We start from the raw sequence: 26,682 nt of genomic DNA, 5'->3' as shown, positions 1-26,682 counted from the left end.
AACATATATCGCACTAGAATGGTGGCATTGACATTCAGACATAGCTGTGCAGTATTCTTGTATGTATGCTATATAGACTGGGAGACCCCCAAGAAAACCCATAAATAGCCAGAGCTCCTGACTCCACCAGGTGACAAATTTTCCTTTTTTTCTTTTGAGACAATCAAAATACTGCAAACATTTATTAAGCCCTTAATATGTAGCGGATACTGCCATTTTATAAGTGGAGAAGTGGAAACTTAGAGTGCTTACAACTTGCCCAAGGTGGCAATGCTCCTAGCCGGTAGTTAGGATTTGACCAGTCTGCCTTCTCTGTGCTCTGATGCCCATCCCAGCTCTACTTGGCGCTTCGCTGCAGTGCAGGGTATAGGGATCAGCAGCACAGGAAACACCTGAGGGCTTGTGGAAATGCAAATGTGCGGCCCCACCCCGCAGCGTGCATTTTTTTCAGAATCCCTAGGGTGGAGTCCTGCTCATAGACACTCTGATCTGTGTTTGAGGATGACCTCTCTACCTGCCATGTGGCACACACAGGTGCCCACCAAGCAGCTTTGGAGGACTGGTGTGGAGAACATTTGGTTTCTGTTGTTTTTTTTCCAGAGACAAAGTCTCACTTTATCGCCCTCATTAAGAGTGCTGTGATGTCACAGCTCACAGCAACCTCCAGTTCCTGGGCTTAGGTGATTCTCTTGCCTCAGCCTCCCGAGTAGCTGGGACTACAGGCGCCCGCCACAATGCCTGGCTATTTTTTTGTTGCAGTTTGGCCAGGGTTGGGTTCAAACCTGCAATACTCGGTATATGGGGCCAGCACCCTATTCACTGAAGCCATAGGCGCCACCCCAAGAACATTTGGTTTCTAATTCTCAGTAGAAACACCACTGCTTCAGGCGTGGGCACGCCCTGGATGGTAGTAACTGCCCCTTATATAGGTGATTATTATGTGCCAAGCATTCAGTGCTATTATTATCATCCCATTTTACAAATGAGAAAACTAAGTGCAGAGATAGTAAAGAATTCCCAAGGCATACAGCTAGTAAGTAGAGAGGGCTGGATTTGAAACCAAACTCCACCATTCGTGGCCACATGAAAGATAAGCAGGGAGGAAGGCTGATTGCCTTCTGACTATTAGCATTTTGGACATTTTTGGACAATTCAGCTTTACTTTATATCCTTTTGACATTTAGCCTCTGACCTCTCACTATTGTTTCTCCCTTATTCTCCGTCCATTCCAGAAACATCCATCTGCCTTAGAGCAAAGTCAAAAGGTTACCTTTGAGAAAAGCCTTTCACAACCTTCAAAGAATCCAGAGTCACAGTGGCTAGAAAAGGTCTCTTAAATTTGCAAGTGGGGACCAGGTGGGGTGAGTTTACAAAGTTGATAATTTAATGAAAGATTGTGTCTGTCACCTCAGTTCTGCCTGCCCGCCTCTTTATCTGTCTAAGGCACAAGTCAGAGGCCAAATTATAGATACCAGCTATTAAAATATGGGAGCTAGATGGGGCACAGTGGCCAACACCTACAATTCCAACACTGTGGGAGGCCAAGGCAGGTGTATCACCTGAGCTTAGGAGTTCAGAGACCAGCCTGTGCAAGAGCAAGACCCCGTCTCTACTAAAAATAGAAAAACTAGCGGGGTGCTATGGTGGGTGCCTGTAGTCCCAGCTACTCAGGAGGCTGAGGCAGAAGAATCACTTGAACCCAGGACTGTGAGGTTGCTGTGAGCTGAGATGCCACAGCACTCTACCCAGTGTGAGAAGAGTTAAGAATCAGCCTCAAAAATATATATGTATATATATTCAAGACCTGTCTCAGATTTAAAAAAAAAAAAAAAAGATAAGAAAGAAAACAAGGGTCAGTGCCTGTAGCTCAGCAGCTGGGGCGCCAGCCATATATACCGGGGCTGGTGGGTTGGAACACAGCCCGGGCCTGCCAAACAACAATGACAACTACAAGAACAACAAAATAGCTGGGCGTTGTGGTGGGCATCTGTAGTCCCAGCTACTTGGGAGGCTGAGGCAAGAGAATCGCTTAAGCCCAAGAGCTAGAGGTTGCTGTGAGCTGGGATGCCAGGACACTCTACCCAGGGCGACATAGTGAGACTCTGTCTCAGGAAAAAAAAAAAGAAAAATAAACAAATCAGACCAAGCTGAGCCTTTCATTTAGTATCTAGTATCTGACATAACAAAAGACATAAAGCATGTTACTGTGAACACCCACATAGCATGGCCCACCTGAGAAATAAGAGCAGCTAGGCCGGGCGGGGTGGCTCACGCCTGTAATCCCAGCACTTGGGAGGCCAAGGAGATGGACTGCCTGAGCTCACAGGTTTGAGAACAGCCTGAGCCAGAGCGAGACCCCCATCTTTACAAAATAGCTGGGCGTTAGACGTTGCCTGTGGCTCAAAGGAGTAGGGTGCAGGCCCCATATGCCGGAGGTGGCGGGTTCAAACCCAGCCCCGGCCTAAAACTGCAAAAAAAAAAATAAGCTGGGCGTTGTGGCAGGTGCCTGTAGTCCCAGCTACTTGGAAAGCTAAGGCAAGAGAATCACTTAAGCCCAAGAGTTTGAGGTTGCTATGAGCTGTGTGCTGGATACCATGGCACTCTACTAAAGGTGACAAAATGAGACTCTGTCTCAAAAAAAGAAAAATAGAAAAACTGAGACAAGAGGATTGCTTGAGCCCAAGAGTTGGCAGTTGCGGCCGGGCACAGTGGCTCACCCTAATAATCCTAGCACTTGGGAGACTTAGGTGGGTGGATTGCTCTGAGCTCACAGGCTCGAGAACAGCCTGAGCAAGAGCATGACCCTGTCTCTAAAAATAGCCGGGCATTGTGGTGGGCACCTGTAGTCCCAGCTATGTGGGAGGCGGAGGCAAGAAAATCACTTGAGCCCAAGAGTTGTATGTTGCTATGAGCTATGATGCCAGGGCACTCTGGGAAGGGTGACAAACTGAGACATGTCTCACAAAAAAAAAAAAGGATTAGAGGTTGCTGTGACCTGGCACTCTATCCAGGACAACAGCTTGCGACTGTCTAAAAAAAAAAGTGTAAAAATTAACAAGGTTAGAAGGAGACAAACTGACTGCAATGCAGGGAAAGCGCTGCACATCTTTCTGCCCATGAGGACAATAGCTCAGCATAGCTGAGGTGAGACCACTGAAGAATCTGGAGCAAACGCAGAGATATAAAGTGGCTTTTACTGAGTAAAGGGAAAAGGGAACTCAGCTGCATGATATGAAGTTCCAGTTTGTTAAAATGTCAAACACCCTTCCCATCCACATGACAAGAGCCTCATTACTCCACAGGGGACCCGCAGAAAGGAGCAGGTTCCCGCAGTCACACACATGATCAGCTCCTGGGGAGTTCCCAGAGGCGAGGGCAGAAGGCATGACAGTCCCCACAGAACCACTTTACAAATAAGCTCTTTTTCAGTCTTACAACACAACTTTAAGAGATCTGAGCAGAAAATAGGGCAAAGGGCCGTGTAAGCAGTGCTGTGCGCACGTGGAATGTCCTGGTCTATGGAATCATGGAGGGTAATACAAACAGTCTGGTTAAGCATTGTATGAAGAGGAGGACACATTGCCGCCATGGCCTGTCCAGTTAGTGTGGATAAACTGTCCCGGGTTGGTTAAGAGTTCATAGGTATGAGCTCCAAAGTAATCCCGCTGAGCCTAGAAAACAAGAAAAGAGGTTGGTTAGCACAGCGTGTAGGCACCTGACCCTTGGGGCCAGAGGTCAGTGTTGACACCTGCTCCACAAGCTTACCTGGATGAGGTTGGCCGGTAGCATCTCATGTCTGTACCCGTCATAGAAGGAGAGGGCAGTGGTGAAGCAGGGCATGGGGATGCCTGCCTGGACACCAGTGCTGACCACCCGCCGCCAGGAGGCCTGAGCAAGAGAGCAAGGCCAACGATTAGTGGTTCGCTGACAGACACTAACTGGATCTATTTCAAAGCATAGATTTTCACATACATCAACGCTAGTGAACAGAAAAGGCCTGCCCCAGAGCAAAACCCACTGAGACAGAAGGCACGTGCCACCGGCTCTAGGCTACATACCTGGCAGTTTTCAACAGCTGACTTAAAGAAGTTATCAAGTAGTAGGTTCTGAAGTTCTGGGTTTCGATCAAATGCATCCTTTATCTTTCCCAGGAATACACTGAAATAATTGAGAGGAAAGAAATCAATGAATCTTAACTCTGGCAGGCTGAATGCTTGGCAGAAAGCATATTTCTCCTCTCTTAAGCTAACATTAAGGTCAATGAAAATACACAGCACAAGTCCCAGAGAAAAGGCCGGAGGCCATGATAGCTCTCATGGAACCACTTTAAAAGGCACAGTGTGGACAATCTAGTAAGAGCAACTGAGGCATAGGGAAGGTGAGCTGAGAGAATGTAACCCGGGGTACCCGGACCACATACACAGACGCTGTTGGAGCAAGTATCTGACGGTCACAGTGCTCCAGGGACAGCAGCGTGTGTGTGTCCTTCCCATCACACCCCAGGCTGCCTGTCACTTACCTTCTGATGATGCAGCCCCCTCTCCACATCAGGGCGATGCCACCATAATTGAGGGTCCAGCCAAATTCAGTGGCTGCCTGTCTTAGCAGCATAAAGCCCTGGGCGTAGGAGATGATCTTGGAAGCGTAGAGGGCCTAGAGAATGACACAGAGACTTGCTGAGCTGCAATGAGAGTAACCACCTCACACCTACTAGTCCCGTTCTCATCAGCAGTGAAGAGCCCAGAAAAGACAAGATTCTAGGGAAAGGCATTCAATCAGGCTCAAGGCGAAGGCTGAACTTCCCCTTGACCCCCACCCCCTGTGGCCTCATGTATTCTCCCACAGAAACCCCATGCCTCCCAAGGGACCAGCAAAGACCACTGGACTATGCCCCACCTTTCGAATGTCCTCCAGGAATGATTTCTTGTCACCTTCAAACTGGACCTTTTGGGGACCCATTAGTTTTTTGCTTGCTTGAATTCTTTCATCCTTCAGAGACGATAAGCATCGAGCAAAGACGGCTTCTCCTACGTGGAGGTATGAGGGGAGGAGGAAATATATCACCAAAGTTCACACCTCAGCCAAAGGAAAGGGAGGACACTCCACCAGAGCTTGGAGGAAAACAGATGGAGCAGGAAATTCGATTTTTACAAAGAGCTTTCAGTTTCAACCTTAGGCCATTAAAGTTAACATAAATCAGTAGCCGGGTGTTGTGGTGGGCACTTACATTCCCAGCTACTTGGGATGCGGAGGCAAGACAATTGCTTAAGCCCAGGAATCTGAGGTTGCTGTGAGCTGTGACACCACAGCACTCTATCGAGGGCGACATAGTGAGACTCTGTCTCAAAAAAAAAAAAGGCTCAGTGCCTGTAGCACAGTGGTTACAGTGCCAGCCACATACTCTGAGGCTGGTGGGTTCGAACTCAGCCCCGGCCAGCTAAACAGCAATGGCACCTGCAACAAAAAAATAGCCACACGTTGTGGTGGGTGCCTGTAGTCCCAGCGACTTGGGAGGCTGAGGCAAGAGAATCACTTAAGCCCAAGAGTTGGAGGTTGCTGTGAGCTGTGATACCACAGCACTGTACCGAGGGCGACAAAGTAAGACTGTCTCAAAAATAAAAAAAAGTTCTCAATAGTTAATTTGATAATAAAACTCCAAGTCAGTCTTCTAGCAAAATACAAGTGCTCAACCACAAAGTTCAACATGGAATTCAAAGGGGAATTCTGACAGTAAATAAAGAAATAAAACCACTGTTATTCAGACTTATTCGGTATTGGCCCATGAGTTAAATGTCTCACCCCTCAAAAAATTCCATTTCTTTTTTTTTTTTTTTTTTTTGTAGAGACAGAGTCTCACTTTATGGCCCTCGGGAGAGTGCCGTGGCGTCACACAGCTCACAGCAACCTCCAACTCCTGGGCTTAGGCGATTCTCTTGCTTCAGCCTCCCAAGTAGCTGGGACTACAGGCGCCCGCCACAACGCCCGGCTAAAAATTCCATTTCTTAATTCTTACATTTTCTAGTTTCCAGCAGATTCATGATCACCATTAAAGTTTCACAATTTTATTTCATTTGAATGAATAAAAACATTTCAGTAGAGTTAATATTAGGACATTCGTATCTTTAAAAATTATCCCTTATAAAAAACTACTTGCTTGGGCGGCGCCTGTGGCTCAGTCGGTAGGGCACCGGCCCCATATACCAAGGGTGACAGGTTTATAATCCGGCCCCGGCCAAACTGCAACCAAAAAATAGCCGGGCATTGTGGCGGGCACCTGTAGTCCCAGCTACTCGGGAGGCTGAGGCAAGAGAATCGCTGAAGCCCAGGAGTGGGAGGTTGCTGTGAGCTGTGTGAGGCCACGGCACTCTACCGAGGGCCATAAAGTGAGACTCTGTCTCCTTTTTTTTTTTTTGGTTTTTGGCCAGGGCTGGGTTTGAACCCGCCACCTCCGGCATATGGGACCGGCGCCCTACTCCTTGAGCCACAGGTGCCGCCCGAGACTCTGTCTCTACAAAAAAAAAAACAAACTACTTGCTTAACTGACAATTTACAATTAGAATACATTACTCTTTCACCATTTTTTTACTCCCACAGAAAAAATGAAGTACAATCTCAGGGAACTAACAGAGGACTTTATTTTTGAAAACAGGGGACTAGCCAGAAAGTTGAGAACACTAGCCAAACTCAAAACGCACTACAAGCAGATGTCGCTCCGTCCTGGCCCACTCATTCTCCTCCCTGCAGTGCACACACACGATGACTTAGCATCTGTTGCAGGAAGTTTTGTAAGACAACCGCCAAGTGTGGCAAACCCTTCTGAGCAGGGTGAACTGGCAGACTTCCCCACTGGCTTACAAGTGGTGACGGTGCCGCCCAGGGATGAGGCCTGCCCTGCCCTGGGGGAAAGTTACACAGAGTGTGCACAACAAGAGCAGAACAGGGAGGATTCTCTTTGAGACTGTTAAAACCTGATCATGTATTTCATTCAGTGATAAAGAAACTGCTCCTGGGAATTGTCCCTGCCCAAGATATCGCTCAGATTTGTTAAAAAGCAGCCAACTTCCTTCTATATGTTGCTGGACTGAACAACCTACTTCCCTCCTTACTGTGCCTTACCCCACCCAGTTCATAAACAGGGCGCGGCACGAGGCATGGGGAAATGGTAAGAAGGGAGGAGACTAGGGAGAGAAAGGCAGCCTGTGTCTGGAGGTGCATACAGGAGAATATTCTGCTGGGAGCCAAGATCAGCCTTTCATTAAACACCAAGGCACCGTCTTTCATTCTCCCTTTTCCAATCCCCCCTAGTATAACAATTTTATTCTTATAGAACCAGCTTTTGGTTTTGTTAATCCTCTCTAATTTTGTTTTCTTTTTTTTTTTTTGAGACAGAGCCTCAAGCTGTTGCCCTGGGTAGAGTGCCGTGGTATCACAGCTCACAGCAACCTCCGATTCCTAGGCTCAAGCGATTCTCCTGCCTCTGCCTCCCAAGTAGCTGGGACTACAGGCACCTGCCACAACGTCTAGCTATTTTTTTTTTTTTTTTTTTTGGCCGGGGCTGAGTTTGAACCCGCCACCTCCGGCATATGGGACCGGCGCCCTACCCGCTGAGCCACAGGAGCCGCCCAACGTCTAGCTATTTTTTGGTTGCAGCCATCATTGTCGTTTGACAGACCCGGGCTAGATGCGAACCCACCAGCTCAAGTGTATGTGGCTGGCGCCTTAGCCGCTTGAGCCACAGGTGCCAAGCCTCTAATTTTGTTTTCTGTTTATATCTGCTTTTCTTGTTTCCTTCTCTGTTTTTTTTTTTTTGTAGAGACAGAGTCTCACTTTATGGCCCTCGGTAGAGTGCCGTGGCCTCACACAGCTCACAGCAACCTCCAACTCCTGGGCTTAAGCGATTCTCTTGCCTCAGCCTCCTGAGTAGCTGGGACCACAGGTGCCCGCCACAACGCCGGCTATTTTTTGGTTGCAGTTTTGGCCGGGGCCGGGTTTGAACCCGCCACCCTCGGTATATGAGGCTGGCGCCACAGGCGCCGCCCCCATCTCTGTTTTTTTTTAAGTTCGATGTTTAGTTCATTAATATAAGATCACACATCTATAATGGCAACATCTATAATCTCAGCACTTTGGGATCCTCAAGGCAAAAGGATCACTTAAGGCAAGGAAGTGAAGACTAGCCTGGGCAACATAGCGAGATCCCATCTCTAGCCGGGCACTGTGGCGGGCGCCAGTAGTCCCAGCTACTCGGGAGGCTGAGGCAGGAGAATTGCTTGAGCCCAAGAGTTAGAGATTGCTGGTAGCACCGGTAGCTCAGTGGGTTAGGCACCAGCCACATACACCAGGGCTGGCGGGTTCGAACCTGGCCCCAGGCCAAGCTAAAGTCAACAACGACAACTACAGCAAAAAAATAGCCAAGTGTTCTGGTAGACGCCTGTAATCTCAGCCACTTGGGAGGCTGAGGCAAGAGAATTGCTTAAGCGCAAGAGTTTGAGGTTGCTGTGAGCTGTGACGCTACAGCACTCTACTGAGGGTGACATAGTGAGACTCTGTATCAAAAAAAAAAAGAAAAACAAGGGCAGCACCTGTAGTTCAAAGGAGTAGGGCCCCAGCCCCATATGCCACAGGTGGCAGCTTCAAACCCAGCCCAGGCCAAAAAGTGCAAAAAAAAAGAAAAAAGAAAAAGACCCCATCTCTACAAAAAAAAGTAAAACATGACAAACAGGAAGAATCCACACTAACTTCGGATAGTGGTTTTCTTCTAAAAAAAGAAAGGGAGAAGGAACTTAGGAAAAGAATATTGAAGGACTTCAAAAGTTTAGAAAGTTTTGGCTCAGTGCCCGTAGCACAGTAGTTACAGTGCCAGCCACATATAGCAAGGCTAGTGGGTTCAAATTGGGCCTGGACCAGCTAAACGATGACAACTGCAATAAAAAATAGCCAGGCGTTGTGGTGGGAGCCTATAGTCCCAGCTACTTGATAGTAGCTACTTGATACTTGATAAGCAAGAGAATCACTTATGCCCAAGAGTTTGAGGTTGCTGTGAGCTGTGACACCACAGCACTCTACTGAGGATGACATAGTAAGACTCTGTCTCAAAAAAAAAAAAAAAAGGTATAGATAAGTTTTTATTTTGTTAGTTGTCTGGGTGGAAAGAACAATACAATTTTAATAAATTCTGGGCATGTAAGACAAAATTTCTCTGAATTTTTCTATAAAAAATTCCATTCCAGTTAACCATCCCATTAAAAAGATCTCAGGCTACTGACAACAATAAAATCCAATGCTAAACTATTCCAAAGGTAAAATTGGATAGGAAAGACAGTAGCTTCAGAATTTACCTCTGAGCTCATATGAATGAGAGCAGGACCACAAAGAAGAGACTTAACGGCAGGTTTTTCATACACAGAAAGAGCTAAAAGCACTCTGAAAACCAATGAAGTTTGAACAGATTCTCTAAAAGACCAGTCTATCAATATTCCAGAAGGACATCAAGATCAGAGCAGTGGGACGAGAAGGCTCAAGTGAAGAGTGGAACATTACCGATGAGGGTGACAGGGACGCCGTATTCCAGGGCGGAGATAGCCGTCCACTTCCCAGTGCCCTTCTGCCCAGCACTGTCCCTGATCTTTGGCAGCAGGTACTTGCCATCGTTATCTCGGAACTTGAGAATATTGGCTGTGATTTCAATCAGAAATGAGTCTAGCTCTGTCTTATTCCACTCTTCAAAGGCCTGTGTGCAGAACATGAGAGAGAATAACGTGAGAGGAATGGGGTGGTGCAGGGGAAGCCCCTTGGCTAACCTCTGTGGCACTGACTCATCCTTGTTCCAAGTCAACAGCGACCAAGGCTCAGGGATGCTGAGCGTGTGGGGCCGGCAGGCGCTTCTGGAGTCTGCCTGCTGCCTGCCAAGTTTTAGGCTGACCCAGAGTCACTCTGCCTGGTGATGCAGTTTTCTGATAGCCAGAACTATTCCTTCCTCAGAGTCAAGTGCTGCTCAGTTCTCTCGGGTCTCGGGACTCTGCCACCCCACAGCCTCCGTGATCACCTGATCTAACATCTATCTTACTCCACTTCACTCTTCTTTCTAACAGTCATCACAAACTAGTTTTATGTTACTGATTTAATCATTACCGTCTAAGTTCCCAGCTTCGTGAGGGCAGGACTTGGTTTTCTTCACTATTACCCCAACATTTAGAATAGTGCCTAGCATACAGTAAGCACTCAAGTGTTTGTTGAATACACTAAACATTATATAAGCCAATTAATTATGAACACAAAAAAACTATTTCTATGAAAACCAAGTTAAATGTTTAGCTTTTAAAAATGTATATATTTGTGTATTTATTTATTTATTCATATCTGAGACTGAGTCTCACTTTGTCACTGGGGCTGGAGTGCAACGGCACAGTCGTAGCTATGGCAACCTCAAATTCCTGGGTTCAGGGCTGCGCCTGTGGCTCAGTGAGTAGGGCACCGGCCCCATATGCCGAGGGTGGCGGGTTCAAACCCAGCCCCGGCCAAACTGCAACAAAAAAATAGCCGGGCGTTGTGGCGGGCGCCTGTAGTCCCAGCTGCTCGGGAGGCTGAGGCAAGAGAATCGCGTAAGCCCAAGAGTTAGAGGTTGCTGTGAGCCGTGTGACGCCACGGCACTCTACCTGAGGGCGGTACAGTGAGACTCTGTCTCTACAAAAAAAAAAAAAAAAAAAAATTCCTGGGTTCAAGTAACCCTCCCACCTCAGCCTCCCAAGTAGCTAGAATTATAGGTGTACACCACCACACCCAGCCAACTTTTTTTTTTCTTCTTTGTAGAGACAGAGTTTCACTTTATGGCCCTTGGTAGAGTGCCATGGCATCATACAGCTCACAGCAACCTCCAACTCCTGGGCTTAAGCGATTCTCCTGCCTCAGCCTCCCGAGTAGCCCAGCCACAATGCCTAGCCATTTTTTGGTTGCAGTTCAGCCGGGGCCAGGTTTGAACCCGCCACCCTTGGTATATGGGGCCGGCGCCCTACTGACTGAGCCACAGGCGCCGCCCTCCAGCCAACTTTTTTTTTGTGGTTTTTGGCGGGGGCTGGGTTTGAACCCGCCACCTCCGGCATATGGGACTGGTACCCTACTCCTTGAGCCACAGGCACCGCCCTAAAAAGTATTTTTTATAGAGACAAGGTCTTACTACATTGCCCAAGCTGGTCTCACACACCTGGCCTCAAGCAGTCCTCCCACCTTGGCTTCCCAACGTGTTGGGATTACAGGTGTGAGCCACCACACCTGGCTGAATTTAAGGTTTTAGAAAAAGCATAAAAGCAAACCAGTGAAACAAACTGCTGTCAAAATGAGTGAAGACCACGTGAATTCTTTAAAAACTAGGAGGAAAAAAAGGTAAAAAAATCTGGAAAGATTATTCCCTGTGTAACTTGCAAGTGTCTTTAAGTCAAGTCCCACCTGAAGTAACTGAAATCAGAAATTCTACATAAGCTAGATGACTAGAATGCTAATCTACAGAATCATACTTAATGAAAAGGGCATGGCTCTACAAAAATTACTGGTGAATAAATGTATCTTCCTCTGTTTTCAGTTAAAACACACGTCTATGTTTACCTAATGATGCTCAAGTATTTAGGGAAAAAAAGTACTGATGCCTGCAGTTTACTTAGAAATGTATTTAAAAAAAAAAAGATAAAATTGACAGAGGAGCCAGTGTGGTGGCTCACACCTGCAGTCCCAGGAATTCAGGAGATCAAGGCGGAGGGACTGTTTGAGGCCAGGAGTTTGAGACCAGCTGGGGCAGTATAGAAAGACCCTGTCTTGAAAGAACAGGAGAGGGAGAGGAAGAGGAAAGGAGAAGAGAAGAGAAAGAAATTGATAATGGAGAGCTCTGTGGCTGAAGTGGCTAAGGCACCAGCCATAGACACCTGAGCTGGCCGGTTCGAATCCAGCCCGGGCTGCCAAACAATGACGGCTGCAACCAAAAAATAGCTGGGTGTTGTGGCGGGCACTGGTGGTCCAAGCTACTTGGGAGGCTGAGGCAAGAGAATCGCTTAAGCCCAGGAGTTGGAGGTTGCTGTGAGCTGTGATGCCACGGCACTCTACCCAGGGCGACAGCTTGAGGCTCTGTCTCAAAAAAAAAACAAACAAAAAAACAACAAAAAAAAGAAATTGATGGTGGAATTGACAGACCTGAAATTATAGTAAAATGTGAATTGTGGCATCTAGGTCACGTGCACCCAAGTGTTCACTGCAAAATTCTTTCAACTTTGCTGTATGTTTAAATATTTTCAATTTATTTATTTATTTTTTGAGACAGAGTCTCACTTTGTCACCCTGGGTAGAGTGCCGTAGCATCACAGCTCACAGCAACCTCCAGCTCCTGGGCTTAAGCGATTCTCTTGCCTCGGCCTCCCGAGTAGCTGGGACTACAGGCGCCCGCCACAACGCCCGGCTATTTTGTTTTTTTTTTTCAAGAGACGTTTCCTTCTGGGTTAGGCTGGTTTCAAACTCCTGAGCTCAATCCACCCCCGGTGGCCTTCTTGAGTGCTAGGATTACAGGCATGAACCACCAAGCCCGGCTTTAAATATTTTCATAATAAACTGTTTCAGCTTCCCCACTTTGACCAACTTTTTTGATTAACTACCTCACAGCCAATCCCAACTTATTCAGAAAAGAAAGTTTCCAACTGCATCTCTCCTGTGGGACAATTGTAGGATTAAGGGAGATAAGGTATAGAAAGTGACACAGAGCCTGACACGAAGTCAGGCTCATGATAAAGGTGGTAGTGGTAGCCCTACCTTGAGGTGGTAGCCCTCGAGACTCCTCCAGAACTTTCTGCTTAGTGACTGGCTATCAGGTTATAGTCCTATTCCTGAGAGCTTCCCTTAAATTAGCCACAGTCCATGTAGGAAGGGGAATGGAGATGAGGAAGGACTAATTAGCAGCAGCGAATCCCTTTTCTTTTTTTTTTAGCAGTTTTTGGCCGGGGCTGGGCTTGAACCCGCCACCTCTGGCATATGGGGCCGGCGCCCTACCCCTTTGAGCCACAGGTGCTGCCCCAAATCCCTTTTCTTGTTAGCAGTGTGGAGGCAGTCCCTGGGACTCACCTGCGCCATCTGGCCTTGCTCCATGCCCAGGATATCTCTCATCAAGTGGTAAGCCTCACAGATGAGCTGCATGTCGCCATATTCTATTCCGTTGTGCACCATCTTCACAAAGTGTCCTGCTCCCTCTTCTCCCACCTGTCAGAGCGAAAAGCACCAAGAGGCCTTCAGAGAGGGTGACAAACCAGAGAGGTCCACACAAGACTTGACAGCAACGCCTTTGGAAAGGTTACCTCTCCATAAAAATTAACAAATACAGGGCGGCGCCTGTGGCTCAGTCGGTAAGGCGCCAGCCCCATATGCTGAGGGTGGCGGGTTCAAACCCGGCCCCGGTCAAACTGCAACCAAAAAAATAGCCGGGCGTTGTGGCGGGTGCCTGTAGTCCCAGCTACTCGGGAGGCTGAGGCAAGAGAATCGCGTAAGCCCAGGAGTTGGAGGTTGCTGTGAGCTGTGTGAGGCCACGGCACTCTACCGAGGGCCATAAAGTAAGACCCTGTCTCTACAAAAAAAAAAAAAAAAAAATTAACAAATATAGTTGTTTTTTTTTTTTTTTTTGGCCGGGGCTGGGTTTGAACCCACCACCTCCAGCATATGGGACCAGCGCCCTACTCCTTGAGCCACAGGAGCCGCCCTGTTTTTTTTTTTTTTTTTGAGGGAACAGTCTATGTCACCCTGGGTAGAGTGCTGTGACATCATAACTCACAGCAACCTGCAACTCTTGGGCTTAAGTGATTCTCTTGCCTCATCCTCCCAAGTAGCTGGGACTACAGGCGTCCACCACAGCAAAAAAATGCCTGGCAATTTTTTTTTTTTTTTTTGGTTGTGGTTGTCACTGTTTCGCAGGCCCAGGCTGGATTTGAACCCGCCAGCTTTGGTGTATGTGGCTGGCACCCTAGCCACTGAGCTATAGGTGCCGAGCCAAACATAGTATTTTTGAAATAAGAACCATATAGCATTTCAATGCAAGCTTCAATCTAGTCCACTATTATTTAAAACTCTGTCTAAAAAAAAAAAAAATTAACTCTAGATTCATTCCCTTAATTTTTTTTTTTTTTAAGAGACAGAGTCTCACTTTGTTGCCCTTTGGTAGAGTGTCATAGCCTCACAGCTTACAGCAACCTCCAGCTCTTGGGCTTAGGCAATTCTCTTGCCTCAGCCTCTTGAGTAGCTGGGACTACAGGCACCTGCCACAACGCCCGACTATTGTTTGTTACAGTTTGGTGGGGGCCTGGTTTGAACCAGCCACCCTCGGTATATGGGGCCGCGCCATACTCACTGAGCCACAGGCACCACCCACCCTTAATTGTTCTTCAAATCCTTAAATTCACTAAAAAATCTATGGGTCTTGGGGGGCGCCTGTGGCTCAGTGAGTGGGGCGCCGGCCCCATATGCCGAGGGTGGCGGGTTCAAACCCAGCCCCGGCCAAACTGCAAAAAAAAAAAAAAAAAAAAAAATCTATGGGTCTTTATCCTATATTTTCTACTCTTACTCATTATTATTATTTTTTGTTGTTGCTGTTGAGACAGAGTTCTACCCTCTGCCCTAAGCAGAGTACAGTGATGTCGTAGCTCACTGCAACCTCAGGCTCTGGCTATGGGCATCCTGCTGCCTCAGCCTTCGAAGCCACTGGGATTACAGGCGCTCACTGCGGTGCCCGGCTGGGTTTTTCCATTTTTTTCCACGAGTCGGGGGTCTTACTCTTGCTCAGACAAACCTCAAAGTCCTGAGGTCAAGCAATCCTCCCACTTCAGCCTCCCACAGTGCTGGGATTACAGGCATGAGCCACTGCACCTGACCTAAGAAAATATTTTTGAAGACACAGAGTCTTACTATGTTGCCCAGGCTGGTCTCATACTCTTGGGCTCAAGCAATCCTACCTCGGCCTCTTGAGTAGCTGGGACTACAGGCACCCACCACAGCGCCCAGATAATTTTTCTGTTTTTAGTAGAGACTGGGTCTTGCTCTTGCTCAGGCTAGTCTTGAACTCCTGAGCTCAAGCAATCCTCCTGCCTTGGTCTCCCAGAGTGCTAGGATTCCAGGCACGCACCTCGGTGCCCGGCCAATATAAATGTGCTGTAGTTGTTTCTAATGGCTACTGGAGAGGTAAAATGATCTCAGACAGAAGGTCTGGCCCTCAATTTTATAAGCCCAATAATGTCTCCTTCCGAGTTCCCATTATCAACAAGGTATTTATTTATAATAAGCTGCCAATATATATGAAATCACAATGCCAGTTTATGAATTTATGATGAGAACGTAGGGGATCTTAGTGGTTGTAAGTGTTAATCTGATCAACACATTCTGTCCCTACGCACAAGCATCCTGGAAAGACAATTTACCTGGAAATTGTCTAGTGGCCTAGAAACCCAAACAAGGAAAGTGGCCAGCGTCCAACAAATAATGGCACCAGGCTCTTAATCACCTGCCCCACGGGCCAGGTGTCTGGCTGGCCTGGGCGGCCTCTCCGCTGGCAGTCCAGTCCCTGCTAGATGGACATCACTGATGTTCACATCAGGGACTCTTCTGTCTGTGTTTCTGTTGCCAACCTCCCCCTCCTGATTATGACTCTTGGCCATGCAGTGATGTGGCTACTGACCTGTAGCTTCACCTCTTCCTTCCAGTTACCTCAACAGTGAACTAAGGGGCTCCCACTCTAATATCTGTACCGATCTTTTCCCCCCAATGACCTGAGATTGAGCCTGAGGCAATGGAACGTTAACCTCTGACTTGGTCGAGACAACTAAGAGCAAGTGCTAGTCTTTTCTTCATGGCTTTGTCCTAAGTATATCCAGGAAGTTGTCACTGCACTCTTACTGCAGCAATCTATTGTCAAGGAACGAAAGTCCCTTTCCGGGCGGCGCCTGTGGCTCAACGGAGTAGGGCGCCGGCCCCATAAGCTGGAGGTGGTGGGTTCAAACCCAGTCCCACCCAAAAAAAAAAAAAAAATCTGCAAAAAATAAAAAAAGTCCCTTTCCTGGCTGGGCACAGTGACAGTGACTCACACCTGAAATCCTAGCACTCTAGGAGGCTGAGGTGGGTGGACTGCTTGAGCTCAGGAGTTCCAGACCAGCAAGAACAAGACCCATCAATAAAAAATACCCACGTGTCTATAGTCCCAGCTACTCGGGAGACTGAGGCAAGAGGATTGCTTGAACCAAAGAGTTTGAGGTTGCTATGAGCTGTGACGCCACGGCACTCTACTGAGGTCAAGTGAGACTCTCTCTCAAAAAAAAAAGTCCCTTTCTAACCCTTCCTACTAATGAGAAGATCACTCGCCCTTTTACATCAACCTCGGTGCTGGCCTCTCTCTACCCTGAGCAGACTCTGAGAGAACTCAGCGGCTGACCATGGTGAGAGAGGGTAAGGACAGGTCAGCTGCTGCTGCGAAGGCCCCCAGGTGCTGGCAGGCCTAGGAGGGAGGGCTTCCCTCACCCCTCACATGCCCGAGTTCCGCCCTCATCCCTATTGGTTATCTCACAGGAAATAAAACTAAACTAAGAAAATTAGCATAATATCGCTGACATACAATTAAAGGGGATTAGGAACTAAAGAGAGCTTGGAGATCATCTAGCCCACATTCTACAGATACGGAAAGTGAGTCCAGGTAGGGAAGTGACTTGCCAAATGTCACATGATTAGTTAATGCAGAGCCAGAATTACGACTCAAGTCTCCCAGGCCTAGTGTTTTTTCCCTCCACCTTATGGGTCGATAAGGGCGGAACTATAATATGGAATAAAATTTACTAGAAACACCAAGTATAATTGGTGGAGGTATCTATGAATTAGGCCAGGTGGAGGGTGAACGTCTGCAGCTCGCTCCGTTCAAGCTCAGAATATCTGGATCCCACACCACGGGAACGGACTTTGGACACAACCACCACCCATTTAGTCCCCGTCCTTTCCCACAGGTGAGCAAACCCCACTTTTGTTTTTTTGTTTGTTTGTTTATTTTTTGAGACCGAGCTTCAAGCTGTTGCCCTGGGTAGAGTACCGTGGCATTACAGCTCACAGCAACCTCCAACTCCTGGGCTCAAGTGATTCTCCTCCCTCCGCCTCCAAGTAGCTGGGTCTACAGGTGCCCGCCACAACGCCCAGCTACTTTTTGGTTGCAGCTGTCATTATTGTTTGTCGGGCCCGGGCTGGATTCGAACCCGCCAGTTCGGGTGTATGTGGCTGGCACCTTAAGCTGCTTGAGCCACAGGCGCCAAGCCCAACCCCCCCTTTTGATTTTGACATTCTTTCCTTGGCCATGAAGAAACATGGCTTAATAAAATCTTACTTCACCTCATCCTTCCTGTTTCCTTTTAGGAACCCATCTTTTAGGTGAGTTGAGGAAGGCTGCTTTAAATATCAACCTCAAGGCTGGGATTGTCAGGTAAGGTACAAAGGCACGCGTACAAGGCACACACTTGAGGCATCAGCTATGCTTGCGACTTAAAGATTGAGAAGCTATGTCACAAAGCTAACCCCTGGGCCCAAGGTGGGCTCTGCTTGTGTACTTTGTGTCGCTTCAGAGTAGCCCCGAACTTGCCCAGTCACAGCAGGGTTCTCCAGTGCCTACTTTCGCAGCAATGCCCTGGAAGATTGTCTTGATGTGGGGCCTGTGGAAGGAAGAGTGTGGGTCAGTAATAAGAAGAGACGGACTGGGATCTCAATCAAATACTCAAGGATGACACCCCTTAACTTTCTTTCAAATGGGGGGTGGACATGCCCCCCCCAAACTAACGAATGTGCTGAGTTCTCTGGGGAAACTCCAGTCCCGTGCTGGCTGACTGGCCTGTTTCTCCAGATCCGGATGGGCCCTTAAAGCAGACACTGGCTGGAGACCACAGACAGAAAGGCTGGGCAGAAGCATCATTCAGTCAGTCACCAGAAGACGCTTCAATTGCAGGATCAGGAGCAGCTGGGATTCCGAACAGAGAAGCTGGGATTCCAAACGGCAAGCAGTATGAAAGCTCCCTTGGAGACGCTCGCTTGCTAGTCTGGAAGTGTGTTACCACGTGTAGCATGATGCTGGCCATCGGGATCAAGAGTAAGACAGACCTGGCAGGTGCAGTGGCTCACGCCTGTAATCTTAACACACTGGGAGGCCCAGGTGGGTGGATCACGTGAGCTCACGAGTTCGAGACCAGCCTGAGCTAGAGTGAGACTCCTGTCTCTAAAAATAGCCGGGCGTTGTGGCGGTCGCCTGTAGTCCCAGATGAGTATGAGGCTGAGGCAAGAGGATTGCTAGAGCCCAAGATTGAGGTGAAATATGAAATATTCAGAGAAAAGGTAAGCTACTCATTCCTCCCACAGCTCCGCCATGAAGACGTATTAACTCACCAGGCTTCTTCCTCTTTGTCCTACCACTACTGACTGGTAAAGACTTCATCACGAAACTGGTTTGTACTGACACAAAATCTGACAGGGTTGCCAAGTTAATGCTTAGGGTGGGGGATTATGACAGCTGCACCTTCACCGACTTTAGTGTCTTCCAGGTGGAAGTCCCATTTCTACCTCTCCCAGGTCAGTGTGAAACAAGTGACCTGCTGAGGAACAGGGACACCTCTGCACGTCAACCCTTCCTGTGTATCATCTGCATTGTAAAGCCCATGGACAGGGAACCCAAGAGAAGCATGTAAACTCTTTTGTAGGCTCATGCTCCTAATCCTATCACTCTGGGAGGTTGAGGTGGGTGGAGTGCTTGAGCTTAGAGACCCTCTCTACTAAAAGTAGAAAAAACTAGCCAGGCATGGATGGTGGTCATCTGTAGTCCCAGCTACTCAGGAGCCTGAGGCAAGGGGATCGCTTGAGCCTAAGAGTGTGAGGTTGCTATGAGTTATGACGATGCCATGGCACTTTGCCCAGGGCAATGGAGCGAGAATCTGTCTCAAAAAATTAAAAAATAGGCTTGGCACTCAAGCATTAAAAATTTTTTTTTTTTTTTTTTTTTTTTTTTAATTTGGCCGGGGCTGGGTTTGAACCCGCCACCTCCGGCATATGGGACCGGTGCCCTACCCGCTGAGCCACAGGCGCCGCCCAAGCATTAATTCAAGGGCGGCGCCTGTGGCTCAGTCCGTAAAGCGCCGGCCCCATATGCCGAGGGTGGTGGGTTCAAACCTGGCCCCGGCCAAACTGCAACCAAAAAATAGCCGGGCGTTGTGGCGGGCGCCTGTAGTCCCAGCTACTCGGGAGGCTGAGGCAAGAGAATCGCTTAAGCCCAGGAGTTGGAGGTTGCTGTGAGCTGTGTGAGGCCACGGCATTCTACCGAGGGCCATAAAGTGAGACTCTGTCTCTACAAAAAAAAAAAAAAAAATTTTTAATTCAAAATTAAAAAATAGGCTTGGCACTACAACCATTGTAACTCAATGGTTAGGGTGCCAGCCACATACATTGGGGCTGGCAGGTTCGAACCCAGCCCAGGCCTGCTAAATAATGATTACAATAACAACAACAACAAAAATAGCCGGGCATTGTAGCAGGCGCCTGTAGTCCCAGCTACTTGGGAGGCTGAGACAAGAGAATGGCTTAAGCCCAAGAGTTTGAGCGCCGCCTGGGGCTCAGAGGAGTAGGGTGCCGGCCCCATATGCCGGAGGTGGCAGGTTCAAACCCAGCCCCGGCCAAAAACTGCAAAAAAAAGTCCAAGAGTTTGAGGTTGCTGTGAGCCGTGATGCCATCGCACTCTACCCAGAGAGACATAATGAGACTCTGTCTCAAAAATAAATAAATAAACTGTTTGTAGAGCTCTGTTGTCCATGCTGGCCTCAGACTCCTGGGCTCAACTGACCCTCCTAAGTACCTGGATCTATAGGCATCTGCCACCTCACCTGGCTTTTAAACTAGAAGCAGGAAGGCTTCCCTAGATCTACATCTTAACACAATGAAGAGACTCCCCAGACTTAGTCATTAGAGTAGTAGTTTAAAGAACAATCTTTGGAAATAAACCCTTCACCTTTCAGGGTTAGGTCTGAGCACTCCTGTACTTTATTGTCTAATGTAATTCTGGAATATTTCGAAATCAAACTCACTCAAAAGTGAGTGTTACTTTTCCGCGTCTCCCTCAAAAGGCTCCTTCCTTTACTATTTCTCTCCTGCTCACCTCTCTAGCTTCTATCTGGCTGTCTCTTTTCCTGCAGTCTCAGCAGCCATGTCGCCCTGGGTCTGAGTAATAATACATACATAATGCATCGCTTGCGTCGTTCCACTTTGATTCTCATCCCACGCACCTGGCCCCCGAATATGTCTTAGGCATCCTTTATTTCACATCACTGAAGCACTTCCTCTGCCTTGGCCAACTCTTCCTCTTACAACACAGTGAACAGTGCAAAGTTGGTTCTTTTCCCAAATTAAATAAAAGTCTTCCACCTCGTTCCCAGGCACAGTCAGATTTTTCCATTACTCACAATTATTAAGTCAAGTTATTTTGGGATCACACATCAGCTAAAAGAAGCAACCCTTACTCCTAAGTTCAGACAGTACACAGGACATCACATGAACTGTGTTTTTAAGCCTATTTAGAACTTCCAGTATCAGACCTAAAGGGAATAACAGAAAGAAAAAAGGCAAAAGAGCAGTATGCACATATATGTGTCCAAACAACACAGTGTCTATACACAAGAAATATTTCTAGCATCTCCTAGCTCTAACGCTCTCAGCACCGCAGGGGCGATCAGGGTGGTAGCACTGTTCCCGGCTCACCCATTCTCAAGAGTCTGAGCAACTTTGTGCTGAAATGGACAAGGTCCTGATGGTACTCACCAAGCTTCTTTGTTTCCTCCTGGCATGAGTGATGGGCCATACCGGGCCCCATCTTCTCCACCACTAACTCCACTCCCCACAAATAAGATCCCCTTGGCCTTGAGGTCTCGACAACGTCTCTAAAGAAGAAAAAAATAATTTCAGGATGTTTTTAAAAATTAAGTTTCTCCCAAGGAATGAGAGGAGGCGTAAGATAGGTAAGGATAGCCCACGTTTGACAGGAAGTGACCCAAAGATCTAGGAATAACCCATCACTCAAGAAAGTTAAAAAAATATCTGTGGACGTTCAAGACACCTACACTGTCCCCAAAAGGGAAATAATAAAGCCAAACATGCATTCCCATTGGAAAAGACCTTAGACACTGAGACTCGGTTAGTTCTCATTCTGCATGGGGAGCACACAGAGACGTCCCCTGGCATTGGAGACCACTGGAGCAGTGGCCTCAAACACATTGTACACTGACATTTCGTGGGTCAGTTGGGAGGGCAAGGGGAGGAGTGAAGCACAAACCCTCAGCCTGCTGCATGTAAGCAGCAGCCACGCCCCAGAGTTCTATGCCTGACTGAGAACTTCATCCTTCAAGTCTGTCTCAACAGAAAAGAAGGCTGAGAACTAGCACATCAACACCAACCCCAAAGAACCAGCATCCCGGGACGGTTCACCCTACTGTCACGTGCACAATGCTGATACTTTTCTCTAGAATGTTCTCAGAACCTGGAGGAATTTGGATAAGAACACTTACTGTGGTATCCCTATATTCAGAATTTCCTCCATCAATGATGATGTCACCAGTGTCCAACAATGGTACCTGCAACCAGACACTAGCAGTAAGGTGAACCAAAGACAAAAACAAAAAGTTCCCTGGCCAATTAAGAATTTATCCCAAATAAATAGTTTTAAAGCACTTATTTAACCTTCAATAATCTTTCTTTTTTTTTTTTTTTCGTAGAGACAGAGTCTCACTTTATGGCCCTCGGTAGAGTGCCGTGGCCTCACACAGCTCACAGCAACCTCCAACTCCTGGGCTTAAGCGATTCTCTTGCCTCAGCCTCCTGAGTAGCTGGGACTACAGGCGCCCGCCACAACGCCCGGCTATTTTTATTTTTTGTTGCAGTTTGGCCGGGGCTGGGTTTGAACCCGCCACCCTCGGCATATGGGGCCGGCGCCTTACGGACTGAGCCACAGGCGCCGCCCTCAATAATCTTTCTATGCCTAGAGCTAGACCTTATTTAAAAGCTACCAAAAACAGTCAGAACCCTCCACAACTGAGAGTTCTCTTTAACAACTCTAAGATTTCACAACAAACAAAACCCAGTTGGAAAACGTATATATATATATATATATATATATATATATTTTTTTTTTTTTTTTTTGATAAGGAGTCTCACTTTATCACCCTCAATAGAGTGCCGTGGCCGCATAGCTCACAGCAACCTCCAATTCCTGGGTTTAGGCGATTCTCTTGCCTCAGCCTCCCAAGTACCTGGGACTACAGGCGCCCACCAAACACCCAGCTATTTTTTTGTTTTGCAGTTTGGCCGGGGCTGGGTTCGAACCTGCCACCTTTGGTATATGGGGCTGCCGCCCTACCCACTGAACCACAGGCACTGCCCAGAAAATGTATATTTTTAATGTGTACCACCTGCCTGAATTTATTTATTTATTTATTTATTTTTGTACAAAAGGTTTTTATTGGTGAGGGGGGGATGTTGCAGGACAACACCAACGATGAGTGAGGAAAGAAAGAGAGAGGGGGAGAAAAGAGAGAGAGAGGAAAGGGGGGGAGAGACGGGGGAGAGAAGGAGACAGAGAGAGACAGAGACAGAGAGGAGAGGGGGAGAGGGGGAGAGGGAGAGAGGGAGAGAGCTATTTATTTATTTTGATACAGAGTTTCACTTTGTCACTCTGGGTAGAGTACTGTGGCTTCAAAGCTCACAACAACCTTGAACTCCCGGGCTCAAGTAATCCTCTTATCTCAGATTTCATTTTTAGTAGAGACGGGGTCTCACTCTTGCTCAGGCTGGTCTCGAACTCATGAGCTTAAGCAATCCTCCCACCTTGAGCTCCCAAAGTACAGGCGTGAGCCACCATGCCCAGCCCACCAGCCTGATTTATATTCCTAAACACTTGGACTATGACTAGCTTCAAAAGTTTAAAACACCTGTTATAGGCTCGGCAGCCATGGCTCACTGAGTAGGGCGCTGGCCACATACACTGAGGCTGGTGGGTTCCAGCCCAGCCTGGACCTGCTAAACAATGACAACTGCAACCAAAAATAGCCAGGGGCGTTGTGGCGGGCCTTTGTAATCCCAGCTACTAGGGAGGCTGAGGCTAGAGAATCACTTAAACCCAAGAGTTTGAGGTTGCTGTGAGCTGTGACACCATAACAGTCTACCAAGGGCGACATAGTGACACTCTGTCTGAAAAAAAACCACCTGCTATAAAATCTGTGTCTAGAACAGAGTAGGGAGTCTAGTAAATACATATCAAATGGTTTAGTATAGGAATGATTTGATCACCACAGTTGGATATGAGGATAAGACTGAGCCTTGAACAAGAATTTCCTTCCTACAGCACACCAGTCAGGCGGGGCTTTATTATTTATTTCTCTATCTTTTCCATACAAGGTTCCAGTTAACATCACTTAATATTTCCCTATACTAAATAATCCATCATTTTTAGTCTATTCTGTCTGAAACTGATCATGGGTGGTTTGGCATCTCACTGCACAAATGGTTATTATGTCCTTTTTTTATCATAATGTCCTCCTTTTTTTAGGTTATTTATTTAAAAAAACAGTAGCATACTGGTTACAAATTCTCCCTGTAGAAACAACCCCACTGTTAACACCTATCCTCTAGAAAAGGAATATTCAAACCTCTCCTTTATTGACCATTGCTGAATTTCCTACAACAAAATATTTCTTCCAGGGCGGTACCTGTGGCTCAAAGAGTAGGGCGCAGGTCCCATATGCCAGAGGTGGCGGGTTCGAACCCAGCCCTGGCCAAAAAAAAAAAAAAAAAAATATTTCTTCCAAAAGGGTAGTGCCTTGATTTTTTCAGAGTTGTTATTGTAGAATTATTTTTGAGTATTTAAATAAATTATTCCCACTGGTTTCCCTTCATTCATATGCTTATTTAAAAAAAAAAAAAAACTTTTAGGGCAGGGCCTGTGGCTCAAAGGAGTAAGGTGCTGGCCCCATATGCCGGAGGTGGCAGGTTCAAACCCAGCCCTGGCCAAAAAATGCAAAAAAAAAAAAACTTTTAAGAGACAGGGTCTTGCTCTATCACCAAGGCTAGAGAACTCCTGGGCTCAAGAAGCAGTTCTCCCACCTCAGCCTCCCCAGCAGCTGGACCACAGGCACACGCTTCCACACATGGCGAAATCTTTGTGACATGGGATCTTGCTATATTGCCCAGGCTGGTCTCGAACTCCTGACCTCAATAATCTTCCTACCTCAGCCTTCCAAAGCACTGAGATTATTATAAGCAGGAGCCCACAAAATTTCATTCAAAAAATACTTGCTTAAGCCAAGTAATTGGTACAAAAATAAGAACCCAGTTCCTAGGAGTCCTAAAAGAGATCTCTTATCATTTATAATATTAAGTTATACAACTATTTAAGAATAGTTTATAGGAATACTGAAAAGAAATCTATTTCTAAATTTGGACCCTAAGTTTTATTAGTGAATAATATTAAACACTCATAAATGTTTTTTTTTTTTTTCTTTTTTTTTGGCCGGGATTGGGTTTGAACCCGCCACCTCCGGTATATGGGGCCAGCACCATATCCCTTTGAGCCACAGGTGCTGCCCCATAAATGTTAATGATCTTATTGAATATCAAAGATATGGAGCCTACTAGTACTACTATTGTTTTGACTTTTTTTTTCTGAGACAGAGTCTCACTCTGTTCTATCAGGATGGAGCTCCATAGCCCAATCATAGTTTGCCGTAACCTTGAATTCCTGGGTTCTAGCCATCTTCCAGTCCCAGCTTCCCAATGGGTTAGAATTAAAGACATCGGCCACCAAGCCCTGCCTATTCTGGTTCTTCTTGTTAACAAATTCTTACTGAAATGTTTCTTTGTATCCTCAGAATTATCACCACCCAAGGATATACTGTTAATTAGTGCCAATAAAGTTAAGAAACACTGAAACATTTAAGCAATCATTTTTCAAAACTGAGCAGTTCACATGAAGAAATTAACAAGAAAAAAATCCCTGAAGTAAAAAGAAGTAAAATAACTAAAGAAAAAAAACAATTAGAAAAAAGTTCTGTTATACTAATAGCAGCTAAGGGTAGAGCTGGCCTCACCAGTTTTTCAATGAAATCATCAACAGCTTGACCAGCCTTCACAAGAAGGATAATCCTCCGGGGCTTCTTTAGCTTGGAGACCATCTCCTTCAAGGACTGAGCACCAACCACTTTGGTTCCCTTTGCCTCGTTGGCCAAGAAATCATCAACTTTGGAGACTGTCCTGTTAAAGGCACAGACCTAGAAGGACAAAAGTCCTGGTAAGGAGAGCTAAGTAGGACACACAAGGCTTTCAGACCGTGGACCACGCAGCAATAAAATTTCTATTCAGCCCAAAGTCCTGGGGAGGTCAGACTTGCCTTTTTCTTGCCCAAATGCTGGTTGATCATTGTGAAGTTAAGCTACCACAGTAGGATGAAAAGGCAGGGAACTGAGGCAAAGGGCAACTGCCCCTGGCATATCAGATAGAGCCTGTCACTAACTGGTTAGGACTCAATCAAATCTAGGAACCAGCCAGCTGGACACTGGGCTCCATCTTTTCTCACTGATAGTCCTGGCACGTTAGTCTGTAAAAGAAACATTTTTACTCTCCCCAGATGGCATTAGGCAATCAAGTTAGACCTGTACACACCCAGCAGGACTTCTGCTCCCCCACCACTCCCCTCTACTTGAGATATTGATCTCTTTATTCAGGGCACAGGGCACCTCCAGCAGGACTCCTCATCCTCAGAGAACTGTAGGATCTGCCCTCCCACACCCACATCTAAAGTGGGCTTCTTTTTGTGCAAAGAAAAAAAAATGTCATGAGCTCTCTTTCAAAGAGAAGCATGTTCCAGATCACCCGGAATCTCTGAAATCACAGCCCCATCCCGGACATTAGGGCGAAGGCACGCCGAGAACCACAGAGAAGACAATGCGTCCCCACCACTTACCACAAAGCCGTGGTCATTCATGTTCAATATTAAGTTCTGGCCCATGACAGCCAGTCCAATCAGTGCGATGTCAGCTCTGAAAGGCCGGAAACAGAACAAAGAAAAATGTGTCAGTACCACTTGATGCCCTGCAACTTAGACCCGCAGGAACTTTGCAGCTTCGGGGAGTGACTGATAATTTGTCTCCCTTTCTCCGGCTCGCGCGATGGGAGCTCGCCCACCAGCGCTCCCCGCTCTCCCTGGAGGTCATGGCTATTACAGGTGTCTCGTTCCCGCAGGCTCGGCCAGGGCCTCCCTCGACTACCCCAGTCTGCGGCCCTCCCAGGAAGAGGATTCGCCCAAGATCTGCGCCGCCGAGAGGACTGGGGCTGGGCCGGCGGGGCAGCGGAGGTTGTGGGGCTGGCTTGGACCCTGGTGTTCTCGGGTCTGGGGTCCCACGAGCCCCGGCTCAGGAGGCGTCGGAGAGAACTGGGCAGATCCCGGCCCCAGGGAAGTTCCTCGCAGAGCTGCCCGTGGGCGAGTCACTCACTGGGCCATGGCGGCAGCAGCGGGCAGTGCAGAAACGAGGCGAAGTGCCGGGAGCTCACAGTTCGCGGGCGAGTGAGGCAAAGACCAGCTGCAGCTCTTCTCCAAAGGCTGCGGCCGCTCTCTGTCCGGCTTGC

At 47.4% G+C, this 26,682-nt stretch overlaps 1 protein-coding gene across 1 annotated transcript; it reads right to left on the bottom strand.

Moving 5' to 3' along the window:
- On the bottom strand, nucleotides 1-26,682 carry PGD (phosphogluconate dehydrogenase). The gene is made up of 13 exons (XM_053577278.1): nucleotides 26,550-26,682; nucleotides 26,021-26,096; nucleotides 25,149-25,328; nucleotides 21,576-21,641; nucleotides 20,833-20,951; nucleotides 17,624-17,693; nucleotides 13,096-13,230; nucleotides 9,541-9,730; nucleotides 4,897-5,027; nucleotides 4,520-4,653; nucleotides 4,059-4,158; nucleotides 3,766-3,888; nucleotides 1-3,671 (listed from the first exon to the last, which is right to left on the bottom strand). The coding sequence occupies exons 1-13, from the start codon at nucleotides 26,555-26,557 to the stop codon at nucleotides 3,552-3,554; spliced, it is 1,452 nt and encodes a 483-aa protein (XP_053433253.1). The 5' UTR covers nucleotides 26,558-26,682; the 3' UTR covers nucleotides 1-3,551.

This window comes from Nycticebus coucang, chromosome 22 (assembly GCF_027406575.1).
Source record: "Nycticebus coucang isolate mNycCou1 chromosome 22, mNycCou1.pri, whole genome shotgun sequence".
Lineage (NCBI taxonomy): Eukaryota > Metazoa > Chordata > Mammalia > Primates > Lorisidae > Nycticebus > Nycticebus coucang.
This window is presented reverse-complemented; position numbering and strand designations above follow the sequence as displayed.